The sequence below is a fragment of the Dendrobates tinctorius genome, unplaced genomic scaffold, assembly GCF_039654945.1.
Source record: "Dendrobates tinctorius isolate UK_male_01 unplaced genomic scaffold, ASM3965494v1 ptg000008l, whole genome shotgun sequence".
Classification (NCBI taxonomy): Eukaryota; Metazoa; Chordata; class Amphibia; order Anura; family Dendrobatidae; genus Dendrobates; species Dendrobates tinctorius.
The window spans coordinates 14,622,899-14,644,657 of NW_027361676.1; the positions used below are offsets into that span (position 1 = coordinate 14,622,899).

Genomic DNA, 21,759 nt, shown 5'->3' on the forward strand with positions numbered 1-21,759 from the left:
TGTTTCAGGGAGGGGACAGAGGCTGTGACTCTGCCCTCTGTTGTTGCTTAGTTTGAGTATTCCAGCATGCACTGGGGATACTCAAACAAATCTTCAACAGACAGGAAGTAGGAAAAAAAAATACAAAAGCAGTTAAGACAGTGTAGTTGGGGAATAGTAGGGCATTTTTAAAGCAAGTATATCAGAAAAGAGCTTAGATTATGGGACTAAATAGGGAGTTTAAAAGAAAAATATTTTGCCTTTGGACCACCCCTTTAAGGCAGAGTTGTACAGAAGATTGTATGGTCTTGATGAGGATAGCTAGAACCTCTTTCCAAAAGTGTAATAGGAGAGCAATACCACATCAGGTGTATAAAATCTGCTGCCTCTTGCCCACACCTATGGCAATCTGCACTGGTGGATCTGCCCATGTTATATAACCTGCTAGGAGTCAGGTAGCATTGATGTACTGTAGACATTTGGACTAGCTGGCTATTAATTGCCAGTGAAACATATTGTGGGAGATGTCTAGTCCTTGCTTCAATCCTCCTCTGATAGGGAGGGTACTTCTGTCCTCCATGTGGCCTCAACCAACAATGACGATGAAGAGCATCTCCATCTCGGTAGCTGGGTGTATGGAAAGGAGGTCATCCCCTTGGGTCCCTGGCTCCTTAGATCCCAATTAGGGGGTGTGAGGCTATGAGAGAATTAATAAAAACTGGAAATTGGGAATTTAGGCCATGTTTTGTAACTGTTTTTATTGTGAATACTGGATGTTAATGGTCTTGATTAAAATTTCCAACTGTTTGTATTTACGGCTGCTTTGCAGATGTACTGTATGTATGATATTTATTGTAGTCTGCAGCCATGCCAATAAATAAAAATAAAAAAATAAAAATAGTTGAGATTATAGATTGATGAGATTATAGATTGATGAATCAGAGTTTATATTTTAAGTGTTTTTGGCAGAAAATTATTGTAAAACGCTTTTTGATATGTTGCTCAACAATGTTGGGACTTTTGGTGTCTTCTCGTTGGGGTGGTATGGAAACGGAAATGGGGCATCATGCCGGAGCGTCGTCTAATTCATGACTAGCACATACGTTACGCTGGAAATTTTGCACCAGACTTGTGTCGAGGCACACGGAGGTACACGCCACTCTTCAGATGCACCTGATTCATTAAGAAGTGTGTGCTTTTTTATGAATCGGGCACCACTGACTTCGACACAACCCCTTCTTAAGACTGCCATGTACAACGTTGGTCTTGATGTACTGAAAAGAATGGAAACGTAATGAGTAACATATTTCTGTACAGTTTGTACTATCAGAGCAGTTTGCAGTATACAAATATTTTATATTGTGGGAAGAATGATCTGTGTTTGACAGTCCCTGGTAAATTTAGTATGGTTTCTTTCCCTAAAAGGGTCTGAAGTTTGTCTCTAGCATGGATTTTGCTGCAGTATTATTGCTTCGAAAGATAAAATCTGATGTGAAAATCTGCAGCAGAAATTAAAATGCTTCAGACTTCAATCTACACCGCAGGTCAACAACCGAACAGACACATTCTGCAGTCTGTGGATGAGATTATATAATGTAATAATAATCTTTATTTATATAGCGCCAACATATTCCGCAGCGCTTTACGATTCATATCGGTGCGTTTACAAAGTGCAGGCGCTCTGCCACGGTTTGTAGTAAGTAAAATACTTGGATTTCAGGTGCTTCTACTGTATAATTCTACAGCAATTTTCGCTAAACCATTAGGTTGAGATCTCCTATGTGTAATAACACATTAAAACAAAAATTGTTAAATATTCATAGTTTAAATACATGTGCTGGGGGTACAGAACACTGCGCGTTATTACACCATACTCGCAAACTACTAGATTGAGAGTGAATACTAAAGTTTACCAGCTTGGACCTGTGACTTCTTGGTGACATTTTTCTGATTCACCTACAGGTATTTAATCAAGATGGTGAGTTTATCCTGAAGTTTGGATCAAATGGAGAAGGCAATGGTCAGTTTAATGCACCAACTGGAGTGGCTGTGGATTCTAATGGAAATATAATAGTAGCTGACTGGGGAAATAGCCGAATACAGGTAAGAGCTCCGATATTATTCCACGGGTTTCAGAAAGGATTCTACATATGGTACCTACCATTACAGCTCGTGCATATTGAGTGATAATACATTTTTAGGAAATCTAGAAAAACCCTGGCTAATGGGCAAGCAATCCAATGATTGCCCAGGACACATGCAAAACTAATTTAACCTGTTCTCATTTACCCGTGCAAATTTAAAATCAAATTTAAAGTTAGATTTGTGTTTGTAATATTTCATAAGGTCTGCAATGATTATGGTTTATTCACATGGAAGATATAATTGTTCCAGTTGTGAACCCTACATTATGACAACGATGTGGTTGCAAAAGTGCTTGTAATTTGCAAAATAAAATGAGCTACAAGATTTACTTAAAATACAAGGACTCCAGTTCCCCACATGTAGTTTTCTAAGGTGCTTCTTTCGTTATAGGTCCTTACATGCAATAATACAATGGCTGCACGTTATTGTTGTCATAAGGCTGTGTGCACACGCTGCGGATTTAGGTGCGGATTTTGTAAAATCCTCAGGTAAATCTGCAGGTCAAAAGACCTGCAGTTTTACCTGCGGATTGCTCTGCGGTTTTGCCCTGCAGTTTTTCATCTCCTCAATGGAGGAGATGGCAAACCGCAGCGGAATCCGCAGAAAGAATTGACATATCAATTCTTTCTGCGGATTGAAAACCGCAGATAATCCGCGTGGAAAATTCCGCACCGTCTGCACTGCGGTTTTTGATTCCCATAGGGAATCATGGTACTGTACACCGCAATATCCAAAACCACTGTGGAACCGCAGCAAAATCCTCAGCGTGTGCACACAGCCTAAGTGTCCCCTTCTCTGATATTACTGCTTACTCTGCTGCTGATGGCTGAGCCTCCGTTTCCGTACTCTGCCCATCCCCTTTAGTCACTGGTTAGACCTCATGCACATTACTGTATTATATCTCTCTTGTGCAGGGCTATGATGGGGCAGGGGTAGGTACTTCTACATGCTCCTGATTTCATACAAACACACAGGTTTTTTTTTCATAGTCCAGTAAATAAGCAGCAGTTTTTTTCCTTTGTCATTGCATGTAGTATTTAGTGATTTAGTGTACGGAGCACCTTCAAAACTTGCATTTAGTTTCCTGAATTTCAATGCTAGAATTGGTCTTATGTTACATGGACAAGAATCGGTTAGAAATATCCCAGAGTTACATTACAATCGCGTCAAAAATGGAATCTGTTTTACTATGTAATCTGAGAGCAGCATGATGTAAGGGCTGAGTCCCTAATTCTAGCAATGTGTCACTTACTGGGTTTGGCTGTGTGCTGTTTTAAATAAAATCCATTGTTTTATAAACAATAGATTATCAGTAATTGACTAGTTATCTCGTGCCTCCTAGTCAACTGCTCTGTGTAACCCCACCCCATCAAAGATTAGCAGCTTTCTGTCAATATACAGTTTACACGCAAAGCTGCCAATCGGTATGGGCGGGGTTATACAGGTCTCAGCATTTGAGCACTGCTACACCTGCAGCAGAGAAAACTGATTTTATTTCAACTTCTGCGGAAGTAAACTAAGTGATACATCTCAGGAATCAGGGTCTCTGTCCCTGCATCATGCTTTCAGATGAGGTAGGAAAAACCTTTTGACAGTTTTCCTTTTTAAAGGAGTTCATGTATTGAAACTTTTTACCACCACTAGACTCATTGTATCACTGTAGGTTTTAATGCGAGAGGTTAGGACTGGTCTGATTAACCTTGTCGCTGGTGTGATGGCTTTTACACGTTTCCCCTTAATAAAAACCAGTATATATCTACACGATGCATGTACACCAACTTATACTCCAATTCATTTAGTTTGGTTTTCCTCAATGTATCTAGAGATGAAATCTAAACTAATTTCTCCTGATTTAAGGGTTCATTCATACATCCGATATTTCCACATACAAAAAAACAGACCAATTAATTTGATCTGAGTTTGATCCATTTTTATCGTACGGTCTAGAAATTAAAAAAGTTTCTCCATTCTTACAGTTTTATGAAAAATTGGAGTGCACTTGAATGTTATCCGAGTATGTTCCAATGTCTTTCATTGACTCGCATTGCCAATTTTAACTTGACCCTCGGCTCAAAACTGGACATGGCTCCAAAGTTTTCCGCTGATCAGTCAGTCCGTGGAAAAAAAATCAGACATGTGCACAACTCAATAGCACATCGTAGGTATGAGTGCAACCTGTGAAAATCAGATGTGGGAATGAGCCCTAATGATGAGGGTTGTCTTTTAAAGATGTACAGTATATGCTGTATACCATATATACAATATGTTTATATGTACAGGAAAGATGTATATCTTTTGTACCGTGTTAGCCAGTAGATAGAAAAATATTCAGAATTGAGAGTCCTCAGTGGTTGATACCTTTTTAATGGTTAACTGAAAAGATGGTAACACATTGCAAGCTTTCGAGACTACTCAGGTCTCCATCAGGCTGGACTAATACAAAATCTGAAGTCACATATTTATGCACAATACAGCACAGAAAAAATGCAATAGATAAGACAAGTGACGTGAAGCAGAACTATCAATATGGGAGAGGGAGAAACATAAATATAAACATTGGACCAGTTCATAGATAAGGAGTCCGGATGTTTTATTGTCCTCTGATTGGGGTCTAGTTCTGTGTTGTGATGCCCCCACACGGTTTTAAAAGGAAATTCCTTAATTGATGTAAAAAGACATAAATCCATGCGACACATTCATTCCAGCACTGAGAGTGTCAAAGTTCGTCATAAATTTGTACTCCCAAACTCGTCTCTCTCTGAGAATTGAAGTTACCTTTCAATACCGGTAATTTCATATCCACGCTGCTGTGATCAGGCATACAGAAATGTTTTGCCACAGGTAGATCCATTCTTTTTTCTCTTATTGTGTGGCGATGAGAATTCATCCTTGTTCTCAGTTTTTGCCCTGTCTTCCCCACATACAGACCCCCAGTTGGACATTTAGTACAAATAATTAAGTACACCACATTAGATGTAATGCAGGTGAAAGTACCTGGGATCTTGCAGTCCTGATGTGAGTTGGGGATCTTTATCTTGTCCGTGGTCATTATAAATGGACAGGTTTTACATTTTTTCTGGTTGCAAGGAAAGGTTCCTGCAGCTGTTGGAGAGGACAGGGAGCTTCTGACATGACTTATGGAAATGGGATGGACCCCCACTCCATCTTAAAACCACCATAACTACAGTAAACCTAGGCACTAGAATAAAAACACAACACATTATTTTGGTTGTCAAAATGGCCACAACTTTATTTAAATCACAGGATTAAAACAATCACAGTAGGAGTCAGGTGAAGTGCTAGTACATTGGGATTCACAAGTACTGTGATATCCCCAGCTGTCTGACATACCGAACCAGGACAGACAGCCATAAAGGGGCGGCACGCACTGGCTGGCCATTCAAGCAGAGCTAGTAAACTTTCAGGGCACCAATGACCCTATTATCCTCACTCCTGTGCTTAACCACTGTGCCCGCCCCTGATTGACGTTACCATTACAATGTCCTTGAGGCTGGCCACCAAAGCCGAGCCTGTTCACCACCATGAGGTTTTACATCCTCTATTAGTTAAAATGAGTCCACCTTAACTTGCCTGCAACTTCCACCTGACTCCTAAACCGCCACCAGAGAGGCCATTTGACACCTTAACCCCTTAGCGACAGAGCCAGTTTGCAGCTTAATGACCAGGCCAATTTTTACAATTCTGACCACTGTCCCTTTATGAGGTTATAACTCTGGAATGCTTTAATGGATCCCGCTGATTCTAAGACTGTTTTTTCGTGACATATTGTACTTCATATTAGTGGTAAAATTTCTTCGATAAGTCTTGTTTATTTATGAAAAAAATGGAAATATGGCGAAAATTTTGCAATTTTAAAACTTTAAATTTTTATGCCCTCAAATCAGAGAGATGTGTCACACAAATTTCTTAATAAATAACATTTCCCACATGTCTACTTTACATCAGCACAATTTTGGAAGCAAAATTTTTTTTTGTTAGGAAGTTATAAGGGTTAAAAGTTGACCAGCGATTTCTCATTTTTACAACAAAATTTACAAAACCATTTTTTTTAGGGACCACATCATATTTAAAGTCATTTTGAGGGGTGTACATGACAGAAAATACCCAAAAGTGGCACCATTCTAAACACTAGACCCCTCAAGGTGCTCAAAACCACATTCAAGAAGTTTATTAACCCTTTAAGTGCTTCACAGGAACTAAAGCAATGTGGAAGGAAAAAATTAATTAACTTTTTTTTGCAAAAAATTTACTTCAGAACCAATTTTTTTTATTTTCACAAGTGTTAAAAGAGAAAATCAACCACAAAATTTGTTGTACAATTTCTCCTGAATACGCCGATACCCTATATGTGGGGGTAAACCACTATTTCAGCACACGGCAGAGCTCGCAAGGGATGGAGCGCAGTTTGACTTTTTCAACGCAGAATTGGCTGGAATTGAGATCGGATGCCATGTTGCGTTCGGAGAGCCCTTAATGTGCCTAAACAGTGGAAACCTCCAACAAGTGACCTCATTTTGGAAACTAGACCCATTAAGGAACTTATCTAGATGTGTGGTGAGCACTTTGAACCCCCAAGGGCTTCACAGAAGTTAATAACGTAGAGCCGTGAAAATAAGAAATCTATTTTTTTCCACAAAGATGATCTTTTCGCCCCCAAATTTTTATTTTTTACAAGGGTAACAGGAGAAATCATACCCGCACAGTTGTTATGCGATTTGTCCTGAGTACGCCGATACCCCATATGTGTGGGGGAACCACTGTTTGGGCGCATGGGAGAGCTCGGAAGGGAAGGAGTGCCATTTTGGAATGCAGACTTTGATGGAATGGTCTGCGGGCATCATGTTGCGCTGGCAGAGCCCCTGATGGGCCTAAACAGTGGAAACCCCCCACAATTGACCCCATTTTGGAAATTAGACCCCCTAATGAACGTATCTAGATGTGTGGTGAGCACTTTGAACCCCCAAGCGCTTCACAAAAGTTTATAAACGCAAAGCCGTGAAAATAAAAAGTCTTTTTTTTATTTCCACAAAAGTGATTTTTTTAGACCCCAATTTTTAGACCCCCAAAGTTGGCAAATAGTGGAAACCCCTCAATTCTTGCTCCAACCCTAACCCCAACACACCCCTAACCCTAATCCCAACCCTAATCCCTAATCCTAATTCTAACCCTAATTCTAGTTCGCCCTAACCCTAATTCTAACCCTAGTCGTGACCCTAACCCTAGCCCTAGCACAACCCCAACCCTAGCCCAACCCTAACCCTACCCTAACCCTAGCCCAACCCTAACCCTAGCCCAACCCTAGCCCAACCCTAACCCTAGCCCAACCCTAACCCTAACCCTAGCCCTAACCCTAGCCCTAACCCTAACCTAACCCTAATGGAAAACTGAAAAAAAAAAATTTTCTTTATTTCATTATATTGGCCTATATAAGGGAGTGATAAACGGGGGGGGTTATGTACTATTTTTTTTTTTATTTTGATCACTATGATCGTTTATCATAGTGATCAAAATAATGAATGGAATCTGCCAGCCGGAGCCAGCAGATTCCCGGCGGGCGCACTGGGCATGCGCCCGCCATTTTCAAGATGGCGGCGCCCATCGGAGTATGCCGGCGGGACGTGGGACCACCGGGAGGGGACTGAGGGCCACGGAGAGGTACCGGGGGGGGATCGGGGACCCTATTTCTCTCTCCTCTGATGTGCGATCACATCAGAGGAGAGAGAAATTAAATGTAAAATCGCGGCTTTTTTTTTTTTTTTTGCGGTCGCCGTTATAGGGTTAATAACGGCGATCGCAAAAGCGGGGGTCGGTAAAAGCCGACCGATTCATGTTCTCTGGAGTCTCGGCTACCCCTGGCAGCCGAGACCCCGGAGAAAATCCGACACTGGGGGGCGCTATTCACTTAAATCACAGCGCCGTGAATTAACGGCGCTGTGGTTTTAGTACCCTTAATTACCGCTGTTAAAAGGCGTATCGGCGGTCGTTAAGGGGTTAAATGGACTCGACCCCCATCAACCATGCCTAACAAAGTCATCAACCATTTCTACATGCTATGGAAAGTCTGTGCACACAAGTAATAAAATTAAAATTCCAGAGCTCCGACAGATTAATTTTATCAATGCCATGCTACCAAGGTATGATCGATAATACGGTAACCACAGCAAAATAGCAGATGCTAAACATCCTGCAATGAGAATCCCATAATGGGGAATGTGGAAAGTAAACCATAATTAAGGTCGTAGCCACAATCTGAATACCTGTATAATGACATCTGTCATGCCTCAAAAAACTATTATACCGCACGTATTGTAGCCAGCTCTAATAATTCACCAAATCACAGATTTTAGTTCTAGAAACCACCATTATTTACAGTAGCTGTTCAGTAAAATTTCTTAAACCACTTACTATCACTACCCGAAAAGTGATGAACATATCAATAGAAGGATATTATAAATGGGGAGTAATTAAAAACTATACACAATATAACAACATTATAACCGACCACAAAATAACGTTCAGAATATCTGGAAGTAGTAATTTAAATAAACCTAAAGCAGAAAAAGTCTACAAAGGCATTATTAATAAAACTGTCACACCATTGTTAATTGTTTTTCATGCGCTTGATAACATTTACTGTTGACCTCTCCAACTGGGTCAAAGGCATTGGGAATAGGCATATTGCCCTTTGTGTTAATGCACTTGATTACTTTACCCTTAGCCGCTCCCATTGGCTCAAGGGCACCGGGAGTAGGCATACTGTCCTTTGTGTTAATGCACTTGATTATACCCTTAGCCGCTCCCACCAGCTCAAGGGCATCGGGAATAGGCATATTGCCCTTCATGTTAATGCACTTGATTACTTTACCCTTAGTCACTCCCACTGACTCAAGGGCACACAGATGAGGTACATTGCTCTTCAGTTTCATGCACTAGATAACTGCATTGTCCAGACGACAACCTTGTTCTCTTCTCCCCTCCAGCCGCTGTTCCTGGCTCAGAGGAGCCAATTTCTACTTAAGGCATGCAAAATATGATTGCCATGACCCCAGGGACTTTACCCTAACAGGGTCCTATAAAATATAAATGCTTCTGGAGACCAGGGGGCCATACCGTGATGGTCACCCCTCCACACCAGGGGGCCATACCCGAGATGGTTACCCCCTCCACACCAGGGGGCCATACACGAGATGGTTACCCTCCACACCAGGGGGCCATACCAGAGATGGTTACCCCCTCCACACCAGGGGGCCATACCTGAGATGATTACCCCTCAAAACCAGGGTGCCATACCTGAAATGGTTACCCTTCCAAACCCAGGGGTGGTCAGCGGCCAGTTTATTAACAAATGGCATAAACATTTTCAATAAGTATTAAATACACAATCTTATACGACATGAGGGGAGGGTTCTTGGAGCCCCAAAAATTCTGGATAAATATTTGGCAAAAACACAGGAACTTAAAAATCCACGTTACCCTCAGCCATAAACCACCAGCTCGAGGGCACCAAACATCCCGTTCTGGGAAGTCCAACCACAAAAAGCTCCCGGGTAACACCCCGTCCAGAGTTACCCGTCCAGAGCCGTAACCAAAAGCCAGATCCAGAATTTTAACTTCCAATTCCTTTTCGCTGATTCAGCGTCAACTCCAAGAACCCCACCCCAGAGGTCCATACTTAATATGGTTACCCCTATTGACCAATTTATAAATAACTTCCAAGGACCCACTAAAAGGAAAACAAATAACTTTTTTTTTTTTTTTTTTTTTAATTTTAAATTCATGTTCTTATTAAAATAAACATAAAATAAACATCAAAGCATCAATAACATTAACACGCTGGGGGGAGTCCTTGAAGCTCCCAAATCTGGTGATTATCAAACATAAAATGTACCAACAATTACTCCCAGCCGTTACCCCACTAGCTCGGGAGCACCATAGCCACAAGGGTTCCAATGCTCACTTGAATTTCCTGGGGATCCGACAAACTCTTGCCGAAACTCCCCTCCACCTTTCACCAGGTCCAGAACCATATTGAATTCCAAAAGGAGTAAACCATATCCTAATGGATCCCCCAGACCATATTTAACCAACTTCAAGGACCCCTCCAACCGCACAAGATGTGGGATAAGTGAGGGTGAAAACCATGCAGGTTTTCAACCAAGGTATACAACGGGTTAATAATGGAAAATGTCCCATCATAAGGTCCAGAAATAGACAGAGATGGGCAATGCTGTGTTATATGCTGTAACAATAAATGACAAGCCGCCTGCTCCTCTACAGCAGTTACAGACAGACTCTAATCACCAGCTGCGCATAAATGGTTAGAAATATGTAGGTCTAATATAAGCTGCCTGCAGCCATAGGTGTGTGAGCAGAAAACTGCAAGTTCTGTATCCCAGTCACCCTACTACATACAATAGACAAGAGACAGGGCTGAAAACTGGCCCCATGAGGTGTCCTCCAGAGCAATGTGCAGCCTCACACTAGGAGTGCCTCCTCACCGCCCGCCATGTGCTGAGTTATTAGTGCCCACTCACTGCCCGCCATGTGCAGAGTTATTAGTGCACACTCAAATGTGCCGAGTTACTCCTCGATTATTTATTTTACACATGATAAAACATAATCCATTCAGGCCTGTTCTATCCACCATCTTAGGCTGGTTTCACATTAGTGCTTTTTAAGCGCACGCACGGCCGGGGGTAGCTCCGCCCCCGAGCCGGCTCTCTGCCCGGCGTGCCCGCCCCTTGCTTGTAGCGCCGCCTCCTAGCGCACAGCGGCGCCTGCGATCGGCGCACCCTATCTTTAGCATAGGGTGCGCAGATCGTGCGCAGGCCGTGCGCTAGTTGCGCTTTGACCTGCGCTGCGCACTTTTGACGGTGCGCCGAGCACGCCGAAATCCGAAAAGTTTGATTTTGGCGCGCACGGCGCACCGTCAAAAGTGCGCAGCGCAGGTCAAAGCGCAACTAGCGCACGGCCTGCGCACGATCTGCGCACCCTATGCTAAAGATAGGGTGCGCCGATCGCAGGCGCCGCTGTGCGCTAGGAGGCGGCGCTACAAGCAAGGGGCGGGCACGCCGGGCAGAGAGCCGGCTCGGGGGCGGAGCTACCCCCGGCCGTGCGTGCGCTTAAAAAGCGCTAATGTGAAACCAGCCTTAGGTAATATAAAATAAGCTCTTGGTGGGTACACTCTCATCATGCAACATACGAGGGGGAGGACTAAAGGCAGCAATAGCTACAGAAATCAAGCAGCTGGAAGTCATGTCCAGATTATATGTACAGCCAGGAAAATGACCTGGAGACACAGGATGTCTATACACAGCATGATCCGTATATATCAGAGTGAGGAGTGATATCATGTATACAGACCTGTGGTACAGGTTAAGTATACAGCACAGGAATAGAGCCTTTACACATATACCACATATAGTGAGTAACCTGGTTACACTGGATCTGCACACCCAGCCTCACAGTATGTAACAGAGATGAGATCACATACAGATCATCAGACTCCATAACTGGGAAGGGGGGATAATCCGCACACAGCAGGGTCAGTATACAGTGCACTAACATGAAGTGCAGCCTCTCATCATCATACATATACCATCCCCCGACTGCTCCTCTCACCAGTGTCTCTAATACATGTGACTGCCCAGCTCCACCATAGTAATGGCAGATGTGTCCCCGCTCTGTCTTATCATACATAAACCCAGAACTCATGAAGACTGTATAATACAGCAGTAATGTGGTATATCAGAAATGTCTGCAGGGAGGACACACAAAAGCTGCCTCTGCAATAAGTCAGGGATCATGGCAGCTAAATGAATTGCTGAGGTAATCTTGATCCCCGATATGATGTAGGAGCTGATACTACCCTAGTACACACTACACCATGTCTGAGGTGAATGCAGAGTAGTATATCAAACATGTCTGCAGGGAGGTCACACGGAAGCTCACAGTCTGTGAGGAAAAATGCAGCATGCACATGAGGGACATGGCAGCTGCATGAATTGCTGAGGTAATATTAATCCCATACATAATGTAGGAGCTGATACTACACTGGTACATGATGTCTGAGGTGAATGCAGAGAAGTATATCAAACATGTCTGCAGGGAGGTCACACAGAAGTTGTCTCACAGTCTGTGAGGAAAATGTAGCATGCACATGAGGGACATGGCAGCTGCATGAATTGCTGAGGTAATATTGATCCCATACATAATGTAGGAGCTGATACTACACTGGTACATGATGTCTGAGGTGAATGTGCTCCTATCATCTGTCATGTGAGGTGATAACCCAGTATTATACTCCCTGACACTGCAGACATGCTTCCTCCTGTTCATCCTGTGTAAGAAAGAGGGAGAGACACAGATTTCCTGCTCTATATAAGCCCCACCCTCCTCACAGTAACCCCCCAGGCACAGACATACTGTGCCTCTTACTCTTAAAGCAACATCCCTCGTGCTTAAAAATCTACACCACTATACCAAAAAGCTGCAGGAGTAAAGGTCCACCCATCCCCAAGTCATGTCCTCCTCCGCCTATGGCTCCAGTGGTTTCTATGATGCTTCTTAAATTTGGGGGCTGCCTAAAACACAGCAGTGGGGGGTCTGGAAAAATGGATTTTAATCGGGCATCTTTTTGTAGTAAAGGTTGTAATTTCCGTGCAGCTCCCCTTAGCACCTCCAGATTTGGATGAATGCTCATCGTCACACAATAAGAGAAAAAAGAATGGATCTACCTGTGGCAAAACATTTCTGTATCCCTGATCACAGCAGCGTGGATATGAAATTACTGGTATTGAAAGGTAACTTCAATTCTCAGAGAGAGAGAGACGAGTTTGGGAGTACAAATTTATGACGAACTTTGACACTCTCAGTGCTGGAATGAATGTGTCGCATGGATTTATGTCTTTTTACATCAATAAAGGAATTTCCTTTTAAAACCTTGTGGGGGCAACACAGAACTAGACCCCAATCAGAGGACCATAAAACATCCGGACTCCTTATCTATGAACTGGTCCAATGTTTATATTTATGTTTCTCCCTCTCCCATATTGATAGTTCTGCTTCACATCACTTGTCTTATCTATTGCATTTTTTCTAGGCTGTATTGTGCGTAAATATGTGACTTCAGATTTTTTATTAGTCTAGCCTGATGAAGAGACCTGAGTAGTCTCGAAAGCTTGCAATGTGTTACCATCTTTTCAGTTAGCCATTAAAAGGTATCAACTACTGAGGACTCTCAATCCTGAATATTTGTTTATATGTAGAGATTTTGGGAAGTTACTTTACCCACCAGTTAATAATTTTTGTTCTTGGCTTTAGGTTTTTGATGGCAGCGGATCATTTTTGTCTTACATCAACACTTCTGCTGACCCACTGTATGGTCCACAAGGACTGGCTCTGACGTCAGATGGCCATGTTGTTGTAGCAGACTCTGGAAATCACTGTTTTAAAGTTTACCGGTACTTACAGTAACTGGACGGCCATCGTTTTCTGGGATATACTGGACTCCATATAAACCAATGGAACTTCTAGCAAGATTGGATGGAAGTGATCTCCAAATGACTTTCCATTAATCTTCATGTGATCAGGGTTACGTTTTTGGCGATAGCTCGTGTCTGTGTCAGATTGCGTCATTGCTGCACACTGAAGTCAACTTTCAATAGGATGCCATCAGCGGTTTACTGGAAACGTTGAACACATAAATGTAAAAATGCTCATCTTGTGCACTTAGGTCTTTGACCTCTTAGGGAATGAACTCACGGACCTGGTGCTCCTTGGTGGAGCCACCCATTCTATCATTAGTTGTTCTCATGCATCATTTGCCCAGCACTAAACTCCAGAAGTCTTTTATCTCTGTGTATCCTGGTAGGTATTGTATTTAAACATAGGAAAAAACTTAGTCTTACTTAACATTAATGTAACATATTAAATGTACACCTGTATTTAAAAAACTTTACAAACTGTTGTCACATTTGTAATAATGACCTAGGTCTTCTCTCCACGGCCATTTGCATTTTATGTACACTTCTATTAATCTTGTGGTACGTTGATAAAGCATCATGAAGTATATGCTGTTTCATTTCATGCATCTTTTTTCATCTTTTTAATATGAAATAGTAAATATAGAACTTCAGATAAATGTTGAGGAATGTGCATCCTATGATGGATACAATTCAGTGATTAGCGACGGATCTATGCCTTATTGATTGATGTCCATAGATACCAAAAAAATGATAAACTGGAAACTTTGCATGCTTTCTTCCCAGTGTAAGACTTCCTTACGTAGACTCTTTGGGGTCTCCTATTCCAATTCGTGGAAAAGTGAATGGTAAAGTGAAGCCTTGTATGGGACTAATAGCCATAAGAGTGTTGACTTGTGCTAATGGGTCAAATGACATATTAAAAGAGAAAAAGGTAACAAAAGTTCTCGGATTTGTATATAATATGGCTTTTGTAAACACTTGTTAAAATCTTTAACTGGAGGGGGTTGACACAGTACTAGTATGGTATTTATAATGGCCAGCAGAATGCTTTGGTTTTAACAATCCAAAAGTTGAAGTTGGATATCAACATATTCTGCATTTCAAATGGAGCTTAAAAATATTTGTCCGAGAAAACTTTACTTATTACTAGTCTGAGGCTGCCCTTTTTATTTAAAGGGATATTATCAAGTTGTCTCTTGGGCAGCTCAGAGCTACACAGTCTCATTACTTTCTGGTGTCTGGCAGGTTAGGCTCAACTCCTTCAGTAACGTTTCTGGTGAGTAGCAGAACTGTAGTATTAGTAGAACTATAACGCTCAGCACAAGTTCTGCTGTAACACATTCTGCCATCTGTGATTTTGTTTTGGAATATGTAATATAAACAGGACATTAGAACACACACACATGGCTCTGGGAAAGTCAGAGATGAGAGCCAAGATTAAGAGACCTGCTTTTTGGAGAAACCAATGCCTTGGGCTGGTGATTTTGCAAGATTTATAACAGAAATTTGTCAGGAGAGAGTGAGATGTCCAGCTAATTGCTGTGTATAAATCATTGAGCTGGAGAGAGGTGGCGAGATATTAGGCGTTAACTCCTCTCCTGGAATGTATCAGCATTGCAGGGTCTGGGCAACACAGCTGGCTGAGCTTCATGGAAACCAGCTTTACACTATGACAGATAAAAGCTCTCACCGCAGGAGACTGAACGCAGATACAAAAGTCAATTGTAAATGAGCTCATCTTCATGCTGTATAATTACCGTAACCAAAGCAATTTAATAACTTGAGCTTACCCCTTAAAAAAAGTCGGCAGCTTCAGACTGACAATTTTTCTAAATATCACCTGTTAACAAAAGTGGCCACAAAGGTCTCTAACATCAGCACAAAGGACCCAACTTTCTAGCAAAATGTTGGGTCTAAATATTTGGGTTGTGGGATCCTAGCATACAGAGTAGGATCTCTCTACCATCCCATTATCCTCCTCAAATTAAAAGACCAAGATCTGCTGTTATCTTTGCTCTATCCCAGCACTGCCGCTTACTAAAGGTACTGTCACACTTAGCGATGTACCAGCGATCCCGACCAGCGATATGACGCGGTCAGGATCGCTGGTACATCGCTAAGTGGTCGCTAGTGAGCTGCCACACAGGCAGGTCTCACCAGCGACATCGCTGGGTCGGGGGTCGCTACTTACCTGTCACACCAGGCGATCCTGCGTCCTCCCGCCCGCGTCCACGCTCGTCGCTCGTCTCTCCACAGGAAGTGCCGCAGGAAGCTGACGACGAGAAACAGTCCTGGACGTTCTCCCGCGATCAGCAATAATCAGCGGGGGAGCGGGTTGTAGGTTAGTATCAGACACAGCGATGTCGCTAGCAATATTGCTATAACGTCACAAGTTATAGCGATATTGCTAGCGATATCGCTTAGTGCGACAGGCCCTTAACTCCTAAGTATGCAACAGCTCTGGGTTAGTACAAAGAGTGACCTCTCCTGATAAACACATGGTTTCTAGCTCTTTCACATTGAGGAGGACCGTGAGGGGTTATGTATGTCGAGATCCCACAACTCCAAAAATTCAGACTCAAAATTTTATGGAAATTCGCGTCTTTTATGCCAATTGTTAGGGATCTTTGTGAACACTTTGTTAAGAAGTAATATTCGAAAAATCACCTGTCTGAGGCTGCCCATTCTTTTCTAAACTAAAAGTGCAGTCACAGAATTGTGGTAGGTACACTTTAAGCTTCATTACTAGCACATGAATTTCAGAACACAACAAACGACCCATTTATCGCTAGTCCTGTTGTCTGGCTCATTGTAGGGTCACATTTTATAGCATAGACTACTTTCCTATTCAGAACTTGGCTATATATATATATATATATATATATATATATATATATATATATATATATATATATATATATATATATATATATATATATATAAAATAATCTTTTTTTTGTTCTTTAAGACTGCTAATTTGCGTATTTTTTTTCCCTTGGGACGTTGCCTGTAATAAAACTCAATATTTAACTGAGGTTTTTTTTCTTTTTTTCTTTTTTGTAAGAAGTGCCAAAGCTTACCCCACAATGTGAATAGCTTTAGAGTTTCTGGCCCTATAGTCTGCATTAATCCATTCAGTTTGACTGCAGAGCAATACAGGTGCAAGTGAGCTGCCATTTATCATTGCAAATGATGGTCTATTACACACTCTCATCAATACCAGCCATCGAACAACATCCTATTACAACAAAACCAATGCTGACTGCAGTATTTATATTGTTTTGGAAGTGCGATCAAGAAATGAAGAAAAAAATTTAAAACCTCTATATACAAGACCCATCTAGGATGCTACTGTTGATGTACTGTTGCTTGATTGAGATTCTCCGATACCAGAGCATCTGGGTTATATGGAGGTTTATGCAGGATTACATCATCGTTAGTAATCCTCATGTCAGACATTGCATCCAAAATCCTAAATCTTTCCCTAATGATTCTTCTTTCAAAATCTAGTGGAAATTCTTATTTTTTTCTGCTAAAAGCCGTTCCAAGACATTTCTGTAGAACAGTTTGTTTGGCACTGCAATTAAAAGCTCCAAGGCTATGTTCACACTGTGTTTTTGCTGCTTTTTTCTGCAGGTAAAACCTGCTCTTTTGGCAGTAAAGAAGCTTCTTACAAAAAGCAGGTTTTGTTGCATTTTTTTTCTGTGTATTTGCTGTGTTTTTATGGTCTCTTGTGCATGCTGATAAAGCTTTCTTGTGCAAAAAAATTGTTATGCAATTTCTCCTGACTAATCCAATACCCCGTATGTGGGGGGAAAGCCACTGTTTAGACGCATGGCAGGGCTCCGAAGGGAGGGAGCACAGTTTGACTTTTTGAACGCAAAATTGGCTGGAATCAATGGTGGGTGCCATGTTGCGTTTGGAGACCCCCTGATGTGCCTAAACAGTGGAAACCCCCCAATTCTAACTCCAACCCTAACACAGCCCTAACCCCAACACACCCCTAACCTTAACCCCAACCCTAGCCCCAACCCTGACCCTAGCTATAACCCAACTATAAGCCCAACCATAACCCTAACGGAAAAATGGAAAAAAAAATTTTTATTTTATTATTTTTACCTAAATAAGGGGGTGATAAAGGGGGGTTTGATTTACATTTTAGACCCTATCAGAGTGATCAAAATGAACCAATAGGAGAAATCTCCTATTGTTGCCGGATGCCGGCTGGCTGATCTTGGTGGGCACACTGCGCACGCACCCTCTATTTTTTTTTCCCGGAAGGAGACTCCGGGTGACAGAGCCAGAGGGACCAGGGGACATCGCAAATACCAAGGGTACTCGGAGGACCCCACTTCTCTCTCCTCTGATGTGCTAGATCACAACAGAGGAAAGAGAAATAAATGTGAAATCGGATTTTTTTTCCGTGAATAACGGCGATCAAAACACCGGGGTCGGTAGAAACTGACCCGAATCATGTTCTCTGGGGTCTCGGCTACCCCCAGTAGCCGAGACCCAGGAGCAATTCTGGCGTCGAGGGCGCGATACCCTTATTCCTCAGCGCCGCTTTTTAACGGCGCTGAGAAATAAGTACCCTTAACTGCCACAGTTAAAAGGCGTATCGTATCGGCGGTCGTTAAGTGGTTATGCAAGAGATTAATTGCATTGTTTCAAAAATATGCAACGTCAAAAACTCAACATGTGAACCTAACCTAAATGCCACACACACGGAGGTTTCTGCTGCATTGTGTGACCGAGACGTTTTCTTATAAGGGTTATTCCCATTTTTAGAAGTTATAACTTAACCATGGGATAGATAATTACTTGACCAATGTGATTCTGCAGGCGGAGACCCCTGCCGATCCTGAGAAAGGGGCATTGCAGAGCCATGCATATTCATCTTTGCTTTTTTTCACCATTCCCATACAGAATGAATGTCTGGTTGCTGCTTTGTTCAGATTGGGGTCTGTAGAGACTCTACTCTTGGGAACAGTGGGGGTCCCAGTGGTTGGGCCTTCATCAATCAGTAAGTAATCACTGCTCCTAAAGATAGGTGATGGTCTCTCAAGATGAGAATAGCCTTCTTTTAAAACAAACTTCTGATCCTAGTGGCCAAACCAAAGCTATAACTAGGAAATTAATTCAGCAATAATTTCCTTTTGATCCACTCCGTAGTAAATGCATTTATGGCCCTGCCAATCACCTGGATTTGTTGGGAGGTTTCCTGGATTAGTAAAAAGGAGTTTGTAATATAAAGACACAATGTACTTTTTTTTTTCTCTAATCCTAGACAAACACTTAAAGCTTTTTATTGGTATTCGGTACTTTAATTCTCATTATCACAGGTAATTATGTACCGTATATGATATGTAGTAGGAACCCATTCATACCTGGGTCTATTTAATTACATTTTTGTACTTCATGTCCATCATGAAATTTTCTTTTCCTAAGCTCTTTCCTTAGTATAATAAAAGCTGTCTGATCTAGAAAATCCATGAGATAATAGTTTAATTCTTATTTTATGAGGCTCTCAAATATTTAACAGTCCTGTCGGCCGAGCTGACAGACGACCTTTATACACTGGCAAAGTAACACTGGAATATTCCTCCAACCACTGTGATACTCCTGAATGGACTTGCAGCACCATCGGCATTTATTCTGCAGTGCCAAAAGTTTGGGCCAGCAGAATCGGGAGGGATTTGGGGGTTACATTCACAATGTGAAGAGTTAAACACTGTATTACACACCACAGTTGAGACCTAACAAGAAATGTATCTCTGCTTCTATCCATATATTTACAGAAAATGACTAGCGATGAGCCAACGTGCTCGGTAAGGTGTTGTCCGAGTATTCTTGTGTGCTAAGCAACTGACTTGGCGTGTTCTGAATACAGTGGGGGAAAAAAAGGATTTGGTCTGTCACCAATTGTGCAAGTTCTCCCGCTTAAAAAGATGAGAGGCCTGTAATTGAAATCATAGGTAGACTACAATCATGTGAGTCAAAATGAGAAAACAAATCCAGAAAATCACCTTGTCTGATTTGGCAAGATTTATTTAGCAAATTATGGTGGAAAATAAGTATTTGGTCACCTAAAAACATGCAAGATTTCTGGCTCACTGACCTGTAACTTCTTCTTTAAGAGGCTCTTCTGTCCTCCACTCATTACCTGTAGTAATGGCACCTGTTTGAGGTTGTGGACAGGTGTCTTTTATACTGATAAGTTAAAACAGTCACACTCCAAACTCCACTATGGTGAAGACCAAAGAGCTGTCAGAGAACACCAGAAACAAAATTGTAGCCCTGCACCAGGCTGGGAAGACTGAATCTGCAATAGGCAAGCAGCTTGGTTTGATTAAATCAACTGTTGGAGCAATAATAAGAAAATGGAAGACATATACAAGACCACTGATAATCTCCCTTGATCTAGGGCTCCACACAAGATCTGACCCCGTGGGGTCACAATGATCACAAAAATGGTGAGCCAAAATCCCAGAAACACACAGGGAGACCCGAAGAATGATCGGCATAGAGCTGGGACCACCGTAACAAAGGCTACCATCAGTAACACACTACGCCGCCAGGGACTCAGATCCTGCAGTGCCAGACGTGTCCCCCTGCTTAAGCCAGGACATGTCCGGCCCGTCTGAAGTTTGCTAGAGAGCATTTGGATTATACAAAATAGTATTGGGAGAATGTCATATGATCTGATGAAACCAAAGTAGAACTGTTCGGTAGAAGCAAAACTTGTCGTGTTTTGAGGAGACAGAATGCTGAGTTGCATCCAAAGAACACCATACCTACTGTGAAGCATGGGGGTGGCAACATCATGCTTTGGGGCTCTTTCTCTGCAAGGGAACCAGGACGACTGATCCAAAAGAGTACATGAAAGAGTGAATGAGGCCATGTATCGTGAGATTTTGAGTGAAAACCTCCTTCCATCAGCAAGGGCATTGAAGATGAAACATGGATGGGTCTTTCAGCATGATAATAATCCAAAGCATACCACCAGGACAACAAAGGAGTGGCTTCGTAAGAAGCATATGAATTTCCTGGAGTGGCCTAGCCATGCTCCAGATCTCAACCCCATAGAAAACCTTTGGAGGGATTTCAAAAGTGTTGCCCAGCATCAGGCCCAAAACATCTCTGCTCTAGAGGAGATCTGCATGGAGGAATGGGCCAACATACCACCAACAGTGCATGCCAACCTAGTGAAGACTTACAAAAAGCGTTTGACCTCTGTCACTGCCAACAAAGGATATATAACAAAATATTGAGATAAACTTTTGTTAATGACCAAATACTTATTTTCCACCATAATTTGCAAAATAAATCTTGCCAAATCAGACAAGGTGATTTTCTGGATGTGTTTTCTCATTTTGCCTCTCATAGTTGTGGTCTACCTATGATGTCAATTACAGGCCTCTCTCATCTTTTTAAGTGGGAGAACTTGCACAATTGGTGGTTGACTAAATACTTTTTTTCCCCACTGTATGTGTTGGAGTCCCCACGACTACATGTCTCACTGGTGTTCGACAGCCGTAACACATACAGGAATTACCTAACAGCCATGAGGCATGCAGCTGCGGGGACTCAAACATATTTTTCGAATATGCTGTTGGCACACAAGCATGCTTGGATAACACCTTATCCAAACACGTTCTCTCGTCACTAAAAATTACCTAAAAATCATGCTAATCCAATACAGGAACACAAAAAGAAAACACAGAATGACAAATGTGCAGAAGTACCCTGCAGTAACAAATATGACAGTAGTCAGCAAGTGCTGGTAAAAAGATGGCAACAAATACAGGGTATTTAGTCGATACTTTTTTTGCAAAAAAATGTATACCAAGCTACTCCACCTCGTCAAGGTAACCCTTAATGGAGCAGTCCCTATCTAATGTATTTAAAACCTGAACATATGAACAGGATTCCGACAGGCGCTTCCTAGTATGGGCACGTGGTGTAAGACACCACGTGCCCATACTAGGAAGCGCCTGTCTGAATCCTGTTCATTTAGACACTGTTCATATGTTCAGGTTTTAAATACATTAGATGGGGACTGCTCCATTAAGGGTTACCTTGACGAGGTGGAGTAGCTTGGTATACATTTTTTTTGCAAAAAAAGTAT

At 42.1% G+C, this 21,759-nt stretch overlaps 1 protein-coding gene across 6 annotated transcripts in view; it reads left to right on the top strand.

Moving 5' to 3' along the window:
• Positions 1 to 14,217, top strand: part of TRIM2 (tripartite motif containing 2) — a 205,397-nt gene extending 191,180 nt beyond the window's left edge. For all 6 annotated transcript variants that reach the window (XM_073576382.1, XM_073576384.1, XM_073576380.1 and 3 more), the window contains exons 11-12: positions 1,942 to 2,082; positions 13,468 to 14,217. In XM_073576382.1, the coding sequence (XP_073432483.1) occupies positions 1,942 to 2,082; positions 13,468 to 13,620 (294 nt within the window). In that variant the 3' untranslated portion in view covers positions 13,621 to 14,217. The remainder of the gene's footprint in view (positions 1 to 1,941; positions 2,083 to 13,467) is intronic.
• Positions 14,218 to 21,759: the final 7,542 nt, after the last annotated feature.